Source organism: Poeciliopsis prolifica, unplaced genomic scaffold (genome assembly GCF_027474105.1).
Source record: "Poeciliopsis prolifica strain line A6 unplaced genomic scaffold, Auburn_PproV2 SCAFFOLD059, whole genome shotgun sequence".
NCBI lineage: Eukaryota > Metazoa > Chordata > Actinopteri > Cyprinodontiformes > Poeciliidae > Poeciliopsis > Poeciliopsis prolifica.
This window is the reverse complement of record NW_026562434.1, coordinates 854,635-868,292: the sequence shown is the minus strand read 5'-3', so window position 1 is coordinate 868,292 and position 13,658 is coordinate 854,635. Positions and strand designations below refer to the sequence as shown.

General features: G+C 39.6%; 2 protein-coding genes across 2 annotated transcripts in view; both read left to right on the top strand.

The window, feature by feature from the left end:
- LOC129379595 (NACHT, LRR and PYD domains-containing protein 3-like) overlaps window positions 1-13,658 on the top strand; it is a gene marked incomplete at its 3' end in the record, with an annotated part of 205,355 nt that overhangs the window by 180,932 nt on the left and 10,765 nt on the right. The window contains 1 exon segment of the mRNA XM_055060414.1: window positions 12,488-12,661. Coding sequence (XP_054916389.1) covers window positions 12,488-12,661 — 174 coding nt within the window.
- LOC129379569 (protein unc-13 homolog B-like) lies at window positions 3,002-4,055 on the top strand. Its single transcript, XM_055060395.1, has one exon. It carries the CDS (start codon window positions 3,182-3,184, stop codon window positions 3,503-3,505), a length of 324 nt encoding a protein of 107 aa, XP_054916370.1. The 5' UTR covers window positions 3,002-3,181; the 3' UTR covers window positions 3,506-4,055.

The window sequence follows — 13,658 nt, the reverse complement described above, 5'->3', positions numbered from 1 at the left end:
ACCGACTGCATGCGGCAGATGGCGTCGCTGCTGTACCAGATCAAAGGACCGCTCAACGAAAACACCAAGAACCAGGTGGAGGGCGACTCGGACAACATGCTGCGGCCGCTCATGGACTTCCTGGATGCGCAGTGGGTTCAGTGGGATTTCCCCAAACACGGCTCGTCCGTCGGCGTGTGTGTGAACGTCTTGTTTTTGCAGATTAACGCTGTTCGCCACGGTGTGTGAGAAAACCGTCCTGAAGCGCGTTCTGAAGGAGCTGTGGAGGATCGTGATGACCAGCCTGGAGAAGAACATCGTCCTGCCGCAAGGGAACGACACCTTGGTGAGTCTGACGCTCGTCTCCGTCACTGGACAGGTTTCCATCCAGATGGTTTTGAAATGTTGTCAAAAAGTGTGAATTAAAACACAATCTTACCAAATATTTTTGATCTAGTTGTCAGTGAAACTATCTTAGAACAGCAGAAAAATGAGAAAACTAACTCACAAGTAGCTTTTCAGCAAGAAATAGAAGCTTGTTTTAAGTCAATAATTTCTTAATATTGCTGACAAAATTTGATTATTTCACCTAAATCAAGATATTTTTGCAATGTTATAAGGGAAATAATAACCAGACTAAAATCTCATTTTATATCAATAATTTTGGGCAAAATAAATGTAATGAACTTATTTTGTGTAGGACAGATTATTTCACTTATAACAAATCATTTTCCCTTAAATTAAATAATCTGCCAACTACTTTTTTTAATCAATATTAAGGAATTATCGACTTAAAACAAGCTTCTACTTCTGATAAATTACTACTAAGTTATTTTTGTCTTATTTAAAATGTGCTGAGATATTTTAAAATTCAAATTCAAACATACTTTATTGATCCCAAAAGAAAAGTTAAATGTTGTAATTCACATTCGTCAAATTTGCACTAGAAACTAGAGCAAAAATACTTGGTAAGAGTTTATGGTTTTGCAGTGTAATTTGCATTTTCTTTTATACATTATTAAAAATTTGTTCAAAATTTGAATCACTGCTGGATGGAAACATGGCTGCCATTTTGAAATGGATCAACTCGTAATTGTGTCAGATGATGAGATGCAAACATTTTGACAGACGTGACCAAACACAAAAAATATTTTTATCCATTATGTTTTAAAATGATGACTGTGGCATATTCAGTTTAATTATTAGTCAACAAACTGAACATCATCCAATCACATATAGAGTAGATAAATAACTCACTTTATGTATGAACATGAGTTGTATCGATGCTTTTTTCCATCTCCATCAAACTTTACTAATATGATCATTAAAATTGAAACAAGGCTTCTGAAAACTAAAAGAATCATTCATTTTTCTGTTTTTCCTGAAGGGAGCACAGATCCTTTCTGCTGCTAAAGAACTGGGACACCTTTCCAAACTGAAGGTATCAGGTTGCCTTTGAGTTTGCTTTCTCCTGTGAATTGGTCTAGTCAAAGTCTTGGTTTGGGTTGTTTAGGATCACATGGCAGGAGACGCTAAAAGCCTGACGCCCAGGCAGTGTGCCGTCATGGATGTGGCTCTGGATACCATCAAGGTGAGAGCGAAACGACCTCTGGTCAAACAGAAAAGTACAATTCATTCACATTTTAAGAGTCTTTTAGTTGATTAACTAAAAGTCTGATTAACTCCACTTTAAGTTTAATCATTCAGGTTGTAGAACGCTGATTCCTCTCGTTTTGTTTCCTACGCAGCAATACTTTCATGCGGGCGGGAACGGCTTGAAGAAGACTTTCCTGGAGAAGAGCGCTGAGCTTTCGTCGCTCCGCCACGCTCTCTCGCTCTACACCCAGACCACCGACACGCTCATCAAAACCTTCGTGACCACGCAGCATTCACAGGGTAGATCCAAAACGCCTCCAAGGAGATTAAATACGGGAGAGTTTCAGATTCCTCGCTGCTTTTATCTCCTGGATTTGGTTGTTTAAGTTGCTGTCTTGTTTTTATCTCCTGCTGCCTCTGTGCCAGTGCACAATGGGAAGGGTATTAGGTTAACCCCTAATGAGAAAATCCAGCCCAGCAGGGGTAGGTCTCCATGAAATCATCATCAGCCCAACTTCCCTTCATCGTTTTCTCTCTTCTGTTTTGTGAAACCTGCGTTTCCGTCGCATGACTCTATAAAACTTGGTTTTCTTTGCCTGCATTGGACCAAATGTTGTTTGTGTTAAACCAGGCTCAGGTGTGGACAAACCCATCGGAGAGGTTTCCCTGCAGATTGAGCTGTACACTCATCCCAAGAGCGGAGAGCGGAAAGTTACTCTCAAAGGTCCGTTTGGGCTCATTTTGAACCAATGAAATCAAAGCTGGAGCATTTTAGTGTCATTTCTGTTTAAATGTTTGTGTCATTGATGCAGTGATTGCAGCCAGTGATTTGAAGTGGCAGACGTCTGGGATGTTCAGACCCTTCGTGGAAGTCACGATGATCGGGCCGCACCTCAGCGACAAGAAGCGCCGATTTCAGACCAAATCCAAGAACAACAGCTGGTCTCCCAAATACAACGAGACCTTTCACTTGTAAGTTCAAAACCAAACGTCGTGACACATTTAGGATTTGAAGCTCTTTTAATTCTGACTTCATAAACTGTTGGTTACACAAAACAAAGTCCTTGTGAAATTACTGGACAATGTCAGCTAATGCGCTAGCAGCACAGCTAATTGTTCATTTAGTGTTTCTGCTAAACATTTAGTGAACTTCCTCAAATTTAACTTTTCCAAATAAAATCTGGATTTATTTTAAGAAATTAATTGTGTGGCATTAGTTTTAAAAGTTATTTTAAAAAAAGCTAAAATTAGCTCTACTATTAGCACATTAGCAGCTAATGGAAGTGTCCCTTCTACTGCAGATGTCAAACTTTATTCAACTGAAAGTGTAGAAAACAGCAAAAGTACATTAGTGCTTTAGAATTTAACTTAAAAACTGATTTAGGGGAATCAAAATGTGTTGCACAACAAATTTGTTCTGCTATTAGCACATTAGCAGATTAGCAATAGTGTAATCTACCACTGCAGATGTGGACCTCAAATAAAAGTAAAATGTTTTGATTTAAAATGGAAAATTAGATCATCAAAAGCTAGGTGTACGAATGTTTTTAAAGTTTCAGAAAAAGCACAAAATCAGGAATTAGCTCTGCAATTAGCGCCCTAGCCCATGTGCTCCCACTCCTGTGTTCTGCTCTCGCTCTGCAGCGTTCTGGGTGTTCAGGACGGGTTCGAGTGCTACGAGGTTCAAGCCTGCGTCAAGGACTACTGCTTCGGCCGCGCCGACTGGGTGGTGGGCCTGGCCGTGGTGCAGCTGAGGGACATCATGGAGAGGGGCAACTGCGCCTGCTGGTGCCCCCTGGGGCAGCGCATCTCCATGGACGACACGGGCCTGACCGCCATGCGGATCCTCTCCCAGCGCTCCAACGACGACGTCGCCAAGGAGTTCGTCCGGCTCAAGTCCGAGACCCGATCAGCAGAGGAGGGAAGATGAGGCTCTGCTTGATGCAGTGGCACTGCTTTGACCTCTGACCTGTCTTGGCTGCTGTGTAAAACCTCACCAGCTTCCAGTGTTCTTCAACTTCACATTTTTTTAAGTCTCGTCCGCCTCTACTGAGGAGACAGAACCCATCCAGAACCTGTCAAAGGGCCGAATAAGAACCCACCCGCCCCGAGTGTTCTTGTGCAATAAATCCAACCCACCCCTCCCAAAGTGTGGCCAAGTGGTTCAAGCCTTACACTCTGCAAGCTGTGAATGTGTGTTCATGTAAAAGGAAAGAAATCCCTGTTTTTAATGAACACAAGTCAAATATTTCACTTCACTTAGCAAAGAAAAACTACAAATCACAATTTGTTTTCTAACAGTTTGAGCAGGAAAATGCCTTGTCATGCAGAAACGATGCTAATCCTCGTTTTCACATGAAAAATGTTTGAATTTAACTCATCGCTTCATTTCATCCTCTATTGGTAGTAATTTTTATTTCTCTGTTTTCTGCATGTCATGACCATTTTATTTATATTTTTGTATATTTATTTCCCTTTTAAAGATTTGATCTGATTTCTGCTCCATTATTGACATTTTTGTTGAGATTTTTTGGGTTTTGTTACAAACTGAGTTGCACAGCAGGACTTGAGTTGGAATAATTACAAGTTTACATTTCTCTCCTTTTTTGTTTTTTATTCTGCTCTTCATACGAGTGGCCTTAATTATAAAAATGATGTTTATTTTTAATCTCTTTACCTTGTAATCGTTATAATTTGCATGTTTCTCCAGACTGATGTCCTTAACATTTTGTATTTTTCATTTTAGTTATTTTATGTAAGCTGTAATCTGTCATGCTGAGTATCAATCCCATGTTTTTTTATTTACCATTTCTTTGTATTTTCTGTAGACAGCGATTTATTTTGAACTCTTTTTGTTTCAGCAGCTTTTTAATGGATGAAATTAAACTACAGATTCAGCCTCTTACCTTCCCTCAGTAATTCAATGTTTCTGTTGATGGGAGCAAATATTTCCTTGTGCCAAGTTAAGTTTTCACTTTAGGTTTTTTTAATTACTGCACATTTTGTAACTTTTGACCATAAATCACTGCATTTATCTGGAGTTTTCATTGGACTGTCACGTCTCTTTAAATCTGTCTCACTGTGTATGATTTCCACTCAATATTTTGTATAAAGTATTTAAGACTTGTATGGAAATGTCTTTTATTTCTTATACTACGGACTAAAAACGTAATTTTCACAGTGAAATCAGTGTATTTATACTGGGCAAATTTATAATAGATCTTATTGCACTTTGTGAGGAAAAAGGTGCAAATTAAACTGGAAGTCTCTTCTAACCCCACCTGCATCATCCAACCGTTGCTTCCTGTTCATCACCATTGATTAATCAACGCTGGTCCAAGACGCGTCACGTCCAATCACTGTCCAAGTCCCAGCTGATAAATAGCACCGTCCATGGCGTCTTCTGCTGTCCAGCAGAGCTCAACCCTCCTCCACCCCTTCACCTCCACTCGCTCGGCTCTCCGGCTGCATCCTTTCTTCACCTCCATCACCAATGTCTCGTCTCGGGGGATGACGTTCCTTTCAGCATATGGAATGCTCATCCAAGCTCATCGCAAAGATTGTGATGATCGATGTCCTCAGCCGGGGCCCAAGCGCCAAAGACTTAAATTTTGTATGTCAATAAACTCTTCTAATGGTTTCCATTTTCTCCGTCTAAGTCTCTCCAGATTGAATTAATGTTCAGATGAAATCAACTCAGATTTTTCCATTGTGAACTAACCATAAAAGTTCATCTGAATATGTGTGAAGTGCACAATTCTAGTCCAAGTTCAGGGAGCAAAAACAATCTTTAATACATCTGCAGACAGAGGGAAAAATATACTCTGCATTAGGCGAAAATCTAAATCTGCTCTAACGAACTCAGAGTTACATAGTGGCTTTATTCACCTCTCAGCTAACAGAGGCGGAGATTAAGTTCCCAGACGACCCGCCTGGGAAACTTCAGCAGACGCATCTTGTTCAGTTAGTTTGTACACCCTCTGCAGCTGCACCGAAAAACATCTTGACTATAATACAATTACATTTATGTGATACATAAAAGAAGACTGTATGATGCAAATAAAACATTTTCTCTTTAAAGAAAAATCTACTTCACATATGTTGGAATGTCATTGTTCCAGAAATGGTGAATTTCATATGTGCATCTTTTTTTCCACCAGTTTTTCTTTCCACTCCACTTTTTATTAAAATGTAATACTGTCTTCTGGAAAAAGCCATCTTGTTCAAGAATTATTTTTTGTGGCAGATATTCACCATGATTGATTACTCCATAATGTGGCAATAGTTACCTTTTTATTGGTTTTGTGAAACCATGCAAACAATTTATTGTTTGCGGAATAAAATGTATTAAATTATCTAACTAAAAAGTCACCCAAGCCTTCTTTTAGTGTTGCAGTTTGGCTTCCATCCAGCAGAGTGTTTCTCTGGTCTTTCTGAAGAGGAACCATTGATACAAAATTGCGGTGGTATGTCTGACGAAGTATGAGGAATGAGGTCAAAACCATAAATGTGGCCCAGTTTGGGGTCACCATTTGTGGATTGTTTGGAAAATAGAGTTAATCAATTTACTGGATTGAACTGGAGATTGATAAAACAAAGAGTGGAGTTTTCTAATTTGCATTTTTGTGCCATAAAAGAATTGGAAATCAAACGTGCAAAGACTTTGACTGGAAAGTAAAAACCAGATTTAATAGAACACACTGTGTCAAATAAAGTGTTACTCCTTTCAAAATGTTCATTTCCAGGATTCCAACCACAGATGGATGTTGGAGGAATGTGTTGAATGGTCGGTCATCACACACGTCTTCTGGTTCTGACCACAAATAAAGACTTTCTAGGAGGAAATGAAACAGGAGACTGAGGACATTCTGAGGACAGATCTCCCCATGGAGACTCTTCTGTTTCTGCTGGACATAAACACCAAGGATTTACTCACTAAACATCAATGTTACATATTGTTGCATCTTCTGCTGCTGGTAGCAAGAAAGACAATTAGACTAAACTGGATTAAACCCTGATCACCAACTGTTGCTGAATGGAGAAAAACTGAAACATGACAACATGATGGAGCGTCTGACTGAACAACTAGACATAAAAAAGATCATTAAATATGTAGTTTGGAAAATAAATACTGAATTTGAAAATTAAATGTTTAGTTTGTAAAATAAATATTTTTTTGAAGCCAAACATTTAGCTAAAGTTTGATTTCCAAAAATTAAGTTTTCAATCAAAGTAAATATTTAGTTTATAATGAACGTTTGGATGACATGATGAAAATATTTGTTTGAAAAATGCATTTCCCAAGTTTTACTTTATGACATGATGAATGAACTGTATTAGTATTTTCTGTTACTATCAATCATCACTACAGTAATGATCAAAAGTAAGTACACCCTCATTTTATCAGCACTTTCTTCCTCATGAAGATTTTATCAACCTGCCTCTGATTTCACCTCAGAGCTTCTACTTCCTGGTTCTGTTGCTCTGGAGGAAAAAACTACAGGTCAGGTGAGCTGTGACGTCATTGGTTATGCAACATCCGTCACATTTACTTTCAGTTTGAATTCACCTGTTCAGGTGTGGCTCCAGTCCGTTTGTCGGGTTTCAGTCTGTTGTTTAAATTTTCTTCTTTAACTCTTTGGATATTTTGAACAAACTGTAAGTTTGATTTGTTTATTTCTTGAACTTTTTCATCACTTTAACTTTTTCCAGATTATTTCTATTCTCTGATGTTTGTAGAAAAGTTTCACTTCTGATTTCAGCTGAAACTTTAATATCTGCTCTTTGAAGGCTAATCTACAGAATTATTAGATTATTGATGAACTGGAATCAATCAACATGATGAACAGCTGATGTTTCACTGTCTTCTTCTCCGAACTAATTCATGTTTTTATTTCCTGGTACTGAACTCTAGTCTCCACCATTAATATCAACAACAGTTTCCTGTTGCTTCCTTTCAAAATAAAATATTGTTAAAATTATTATTGATTCAGTCAAATTATTAAATAGTTAACATTTAATGGAGCAAATAATCCACTTGTATTAATTACTAATTGTGAACTATAAGACTTGTTCAGGTTGAATCAGTGAATGTAAATGTTGCTCCATGTCTCCATCTAGTGGTCTGATAGTAGAAGTGCAGCAGCTGATGGCAGCTTCCTCTGCCTCTCTGCTGTCTGACTGCATTCACCTGACACTGATATGAAGCAGAGAAGAAGAGCCAATCAGAGGAGGAGCAGCTGATCTTTTTCCAGCACTAATGATGTAAAGGATGATCAGAGTTGATGTGCAGATGAATGATGTGTGTTTCCTCTGCAGGTGAAGCTAGAAAGTGTGTGTGAGCTGATGTGGATTCAGCAGCATGGATCAGTGTGAGGACAGAGAGGAGGAGTCCCTCCCTCTAAAACCACTCTGTGTGGGGAAGATGAGAGCCAGAGCAAAGGTCAGAGGTGAGGTCACCATCTCTAACTGTCCACAGCCCTTTTCACACAGCGTTCACTATATCAGGCCAGAACAGACGTGGTGATGAAGCTGCTGCTGCTCCTCTTTGCTGATTAAGTTTTAATCATCATGTTTCTGTCAGGATCCATCAGAGACTCAAACCAGAACCAGAACCAGAACCCAGCTGTGTGTCCTTGAAGAGCGACAGGTCAAAGGATGCGAACATTGTATTTAAGTCTCCTGGATCTCCACCATCAGAGAGGTGAGCTGTTTTTAATTCCTGTTAGTGTGGAAACTGAACCAGTATGAATATCCCAGTTTTTATTTATTCTGCTGACAGTGTGGAGTGTTTAAAGTGCAATATCAACTTTTTTACATAATCTGAGTGATTCTAGTGTTACTGTGATCCATTTTCCTCTTTCTAACTCCTTTGTGTTGTGTTCATGTGATGCTCTGTTTTACTGCTTCAAGTATTTGTAATGTGAAACTCCTGGTGATTTCCTCCATGAAAACTGTTGGATGAATATTTTCTGACTTCTGTTAAGAACAGAGAAAATAGCTTCACTGTTTCCCAGGTCCATCAGTCTCCGCGTGCGCAGAGGAATAATAAAGAACAATCATACGACATGAGACTTCAGACATATAAGAGCTTTCTCCAGAGAATTCAATGCATACAGAATGTTACATCAGCATTACACCCAGATCATCAAAAAGTCTGACACATAACAACACAGAAAGCATTCCCTGGGACGAGTTGAAAAGAAAAAACAAAACAAAATTGCATTTTTGAGAGTCGCTCACTCGGGCACAAAGTGATTGGAGCTTCTGCTGGAAAACAGAGCTTTTTATAAGAATGTGTATTCCCTTCATTTAAATATATGCATTAGGAGGTGTGTTGTTCCCCTCATAGGGCTGTCTCAAAGTTAATTTTATTACCTCTGAGACCTGCTAAAACACCCAGATCTTCCAGTGCCGGTCTCCTCCTTTTTACGTTCCAGGCCATGATTTATGACCTGCAGCTGGACAGTCCTCTCTGCCTCAGAGATTCAGCAAGAAACTGATTTGTATTTTAAACAAACTGGCACAAAAATAAAATGCCAAATAATAACTATAAGTTTGGATCTAACAATAACAGGGTTATCCACTTTTGGAAAAGCTATTTTTTAGAATACCTGAAATTTAGAATTAAAATAGTTTCCTGATCCTATCGTATTTCAATAATATAAAATGCATGCAAATAGTATGGTTAAAAGCTAACTAATTCAAACATGCTGTTAATGCTTAAAGGAAATATCTTAATGCGTTTGATTATACTTTGGAGAAGACTTTTTAAAGTTTTAATGTTTCACTGAACTCTTGAACCGACAACAAAAAATGTATTGATGCTGATGACAGATAGACTCCCTGTCTGCAGATCCTTATGGGACTCCAACACTGCCTGTCAGAAAACCCTCCTTAGAAATTTATGTAAGTTCAGAGAGTCACCAGTTGTTTTAGTTTGGATCTTTGTCTAAGTTTACCTAACTTGAAATCTACTCTAAATGTTCTTGCAACATCTAATATTCCATATGCACAAAGGTTGACTGTCTTTAAAGTTATGCTAATGAGACTTATATTCTCAACACTTCCTAATTGTTCCCGGTTCCTCCACAGAGTGGACCAGCAGAGCTCAGAGGTTCCCAGGGGTCCATCTGCCCAGCAGCATCAAACAGAACTGGAGTCCATATTTATGGTCTGTATATGAACAACAATTAATTTTCCACGAGTTCTGTTCAAAGTCACCTTCATGCTTCACTTTGTAGACCAGAGGACTGTCAGTCTGTCCAACATCCATCTGGTGTTTGGCTCCATGAATTCAGTCCCATGTGTCCATCTATTATTCTTTTCCAGCTGCTGGAGGAAAACATTGTTACTTTTCTGAAGAACGAGTTGAAGAAGATTAAAAAGGTTCTGAGTCCAGATTACCCAGAACATTCAGAGAGTCAGAGAGATGTTGAGGTGTTAGAAGGTGATGATGAAGAGCAGAGGAGGAGCAGCAGAGAGGCAGTGATGAAGATCACACTGAACTTCCTGAGGAAAATGAATCAGGAAAAGCTGGCTGACCATCTGCAGAGCAGTAAGAGGATTTCTGAAGAGATTTGAAATTATAAATTACACATTTGCTGAAGTGATGTAATCAAATTCAAAACATGATTTTCTTTCATATCTGATTTTTCTTATTGTGTTAATTTAGGACATTTGCTCCAGTTTGTCAACATGAACTTAAATCTGGTCTGAAGAAGAAGTTCCAGTCTGTGTTTGAGGGGATTGCTAAAGCAGGAAGTCCAACCCTTCTGAACCAGATCTACACAGAGCTCTACATCACAGAGGGAGGGACTGGAGAGGTCAATGATGAACATGAGGTCAGACAGATTGAAACAGCATCCAGGAAACCAGACAGACCAGAAACAACAGTCAGACAAGAAGACATCTTTAAAGTCCCACCTGGAAGAGATCAACCAATCAGAACAGTGATGACAAAGGGAGTGGCTGGCATTGGGAAAACAGTCCTAACACAGAAGTTCACTCTGGACTGGGCTGAAGACAAAGCCCACCAGAACATCCAGTTCATATTTCCATTCACCTTCAGAGAGCTGAATGTGCTGAAAGAGAAAAAGTTCAGCTTGGTGGAACTTGTTCATCATTTCTTTAGTGAAACCAAAGAAATCTGCAGCTTTGAACACTTCCAGGTTCTGTTCATCTTTGATGGCTTGGATGAGAGTCGACTTCCACTGGACTTCCACAACAAGGAGATCCTGACTGATGCTACAGAGTCCACCTCAGTGGATGTTCTGCTGACAAACCTCATCAGGGGAAAACTGCTTCCCTCTGCTCTCCTCTGGATAACCACACGACCTGCAGCAGCCAATCAGATCCCTCCTCAGTGTGTTGGCATGGTGACAGAGGTCAGAGGGTTCAATGACCCTCAGAAGGAGGAGTACTTCAGGAAGAGATTCAGAGATGAGGAGCAGGCCAGCAGGATCTCCCACATGAAGACATCACGAAGCCTCCACATCATGTGCCACATCCCAGTCTTCTGCTGGATCACTGCTACAGTTCTGGAGGATGTGTTGGAGACCAGAGAGGGAGGAGAGCTGCCCAGAACCCTGACTGAGATGTACATCCACTTCCTGGTGGTTCAGACCAAAGTGAAGAAGGTCAAGTATGATGGAGGAGCTGAAACAGATCCACACTGGAGTCCAAAGAGCAGGAAGATGATAAAGTCTCTGGGAAAACTGGCTTTTGATCAGCTGCAGAAAGGAAACCTGATCTTCTATGAATCAGACCTGACAGAGTGTGGCATCGATATCAGAGCAGCCTCAGTGTACTCAGGAGTGTTCACACAGATCTTTAAAGAGGAGAGAGGTCTGTACCAGGACAAGGTGTTCTGCTTCGTCCATCTGAGTGTTCAGGAGTTTCTGGCTGCTCTTCATGTTCATCTGACCTTCATCAACTCTGGTGTCAACCTGATGAAAGAAACATCAACATCTAAGAAATCTTCACTATTTAATAAACGTAAAATAATTTCTCTCCACCAGAGAGCTGTTGACCAGGCCTTACAGAGTCCAAATGGACACCTGGACTTGTTCCTTCGCTTCCTCCTGGGACTTTCACTGCAGACCAATCAGAGACTCCTACAAGGTCTGCTGACAAAGACAGGAAGTAGATCACAGACCAATCAGGAAATAGTTGAGTACATCAAGGAGAAGATCAGTGGAAATGTGTCTGCAGAGAAAAGCATCAATCTGTTCCACTGTCTGAATGAACTGAATGATCGTTCTCTAGTGGAGGAGATCCAACAGTCTCTGAGTTCAGGAAGTCTCTCCACAGATAAACTGTCTCCTGCTCAGTGGTCAGCTCTGGGTTTCATCTTAGTGTCATCAGGAAAAGATCTGGATGTGTTTGACCTGAAGAAATACTCTGCTTCAGAGGAGGTTCTTCTGAGGCTGCTGCCAGTGGTTAAAGCCTCCAACAAAGTTCTGTAAGGACACAGATTGTTAATACAGTTATCTTTGATAGAAATATACTAATGATGAGGTAAATATATATGTTAATTTTTTAGCTTATATATTGTTGCATTGTCTCCTCAAAGTTTCTCACTGGGGGTGATGTGTGAAGGAGACACAGACTCCCTTCAGCAGCTGACATAGTGATACATATTAAAGCAGCAAAACTCGTCCTCTTTATGTTAAAATTTAAATTGCATTAACTTTGTTAATTGTGGAATTTTATCATTCTCTTTCCAGACTTCTTGTTTCCTGTAGTTATAAACTTTAAGGATGGAGGACTAACTATAAAATGAACCATTTCGCAACAAAAGGCATCATAAACATGTGTAAAATAAGATAGATCTCTGTCCAAGAAAAACCTTGAAAAATATAAATTTTTGTAGAATTGTATGAATAACATATTTTCCTCCCTGTCTCCTCAGACTGAGTGGCTGTAACCTCTCAGAGAGAAGCTGTGAAGCTCTGTCCTCAGTTCTCAGCTCCCAGTCCTCCAGTCTCAGAGAACTGGACCTGAGTAACAACAACCTGCAGGATTCAGGAGTGAAGCTTCTCTCTGCTGGACTGAAGAGTCCAAACTGCAACCTTGAAACTCTCAGGTAAAATGTTCTCAATCCTGGTGAATCCAGATATCTGTCCATTATATTCTATCAGTTATGATTCAAATGTTTTTTCAATAATAGAAGAAAATGATAATAGATGTCTTACTGTTAGATGGGTATTTCCCCCTATATTGGTTTTCTCAATGTTTTTTTTCCAAACATGAGTTTAAATTGGAGGAGTTTTTTACACAATCCTTTTATAGAACAATTTGATTCTTGTTCAAATAGTTTTTGTCAGTTACTGCTCAGTTTTCTATCTCTGTATCCAATAGTTAAATATGTAAAGATGAAACTGTAGATTTGCTCTGCTTTGATTCAAGCTGCTGTTTTCCCTCAAACCAGCTCTGATGCTGATCCTCAAACTGAGCCTGATGCTGATCTTCAGCCCAGCCTTGATTCTCAGGCTTCATTGGACTCTTTCTGTTAAAACTGACATGGATTCATTTAGTTCATAGAGGAATTTAATATTTCTCTTGCCAGCCTCCTTGTTGCCTTTAGTTCAGTCCTTCATGGCTGGAGACCCAAATATAGACTGAACCAGTTCACAACAAAAGGCAACATGATTATATATAAAACAGTCCATTAAATCAGTAAAGAGGAACATTGTTGACTGGAAAAAAGACATTTTAATAAATTATTTAATAGTATATTTTCCTCCCTGTCTCCTCAGACTGAGTGGCTGTAACCTCTCAGAGAGAAGCTGTGAAGCTCTGTCCTCAGTTCTCAGCTCCCAGTCCTCCAGTCTCAGAGAACTGGACCTGAGTAACAACAACCTGCAGGATTCAGGAGTGAAGCTTCTCTCTGCTGGACTGAAGAGTCCAAACTGCAACCTGGAAACTCTCAGGTAACTCTGGGCAATCCGTCCATCCATCCATCAGTTCAGACCTTGGTCTCTACCTCAATGTTCTCATTTTCTCATCATGTGATGAATCAATCAATCAATCAATCAAATTTTATTTGTATAGCACATTTCAGCTACAAGGTATTTCAAAGT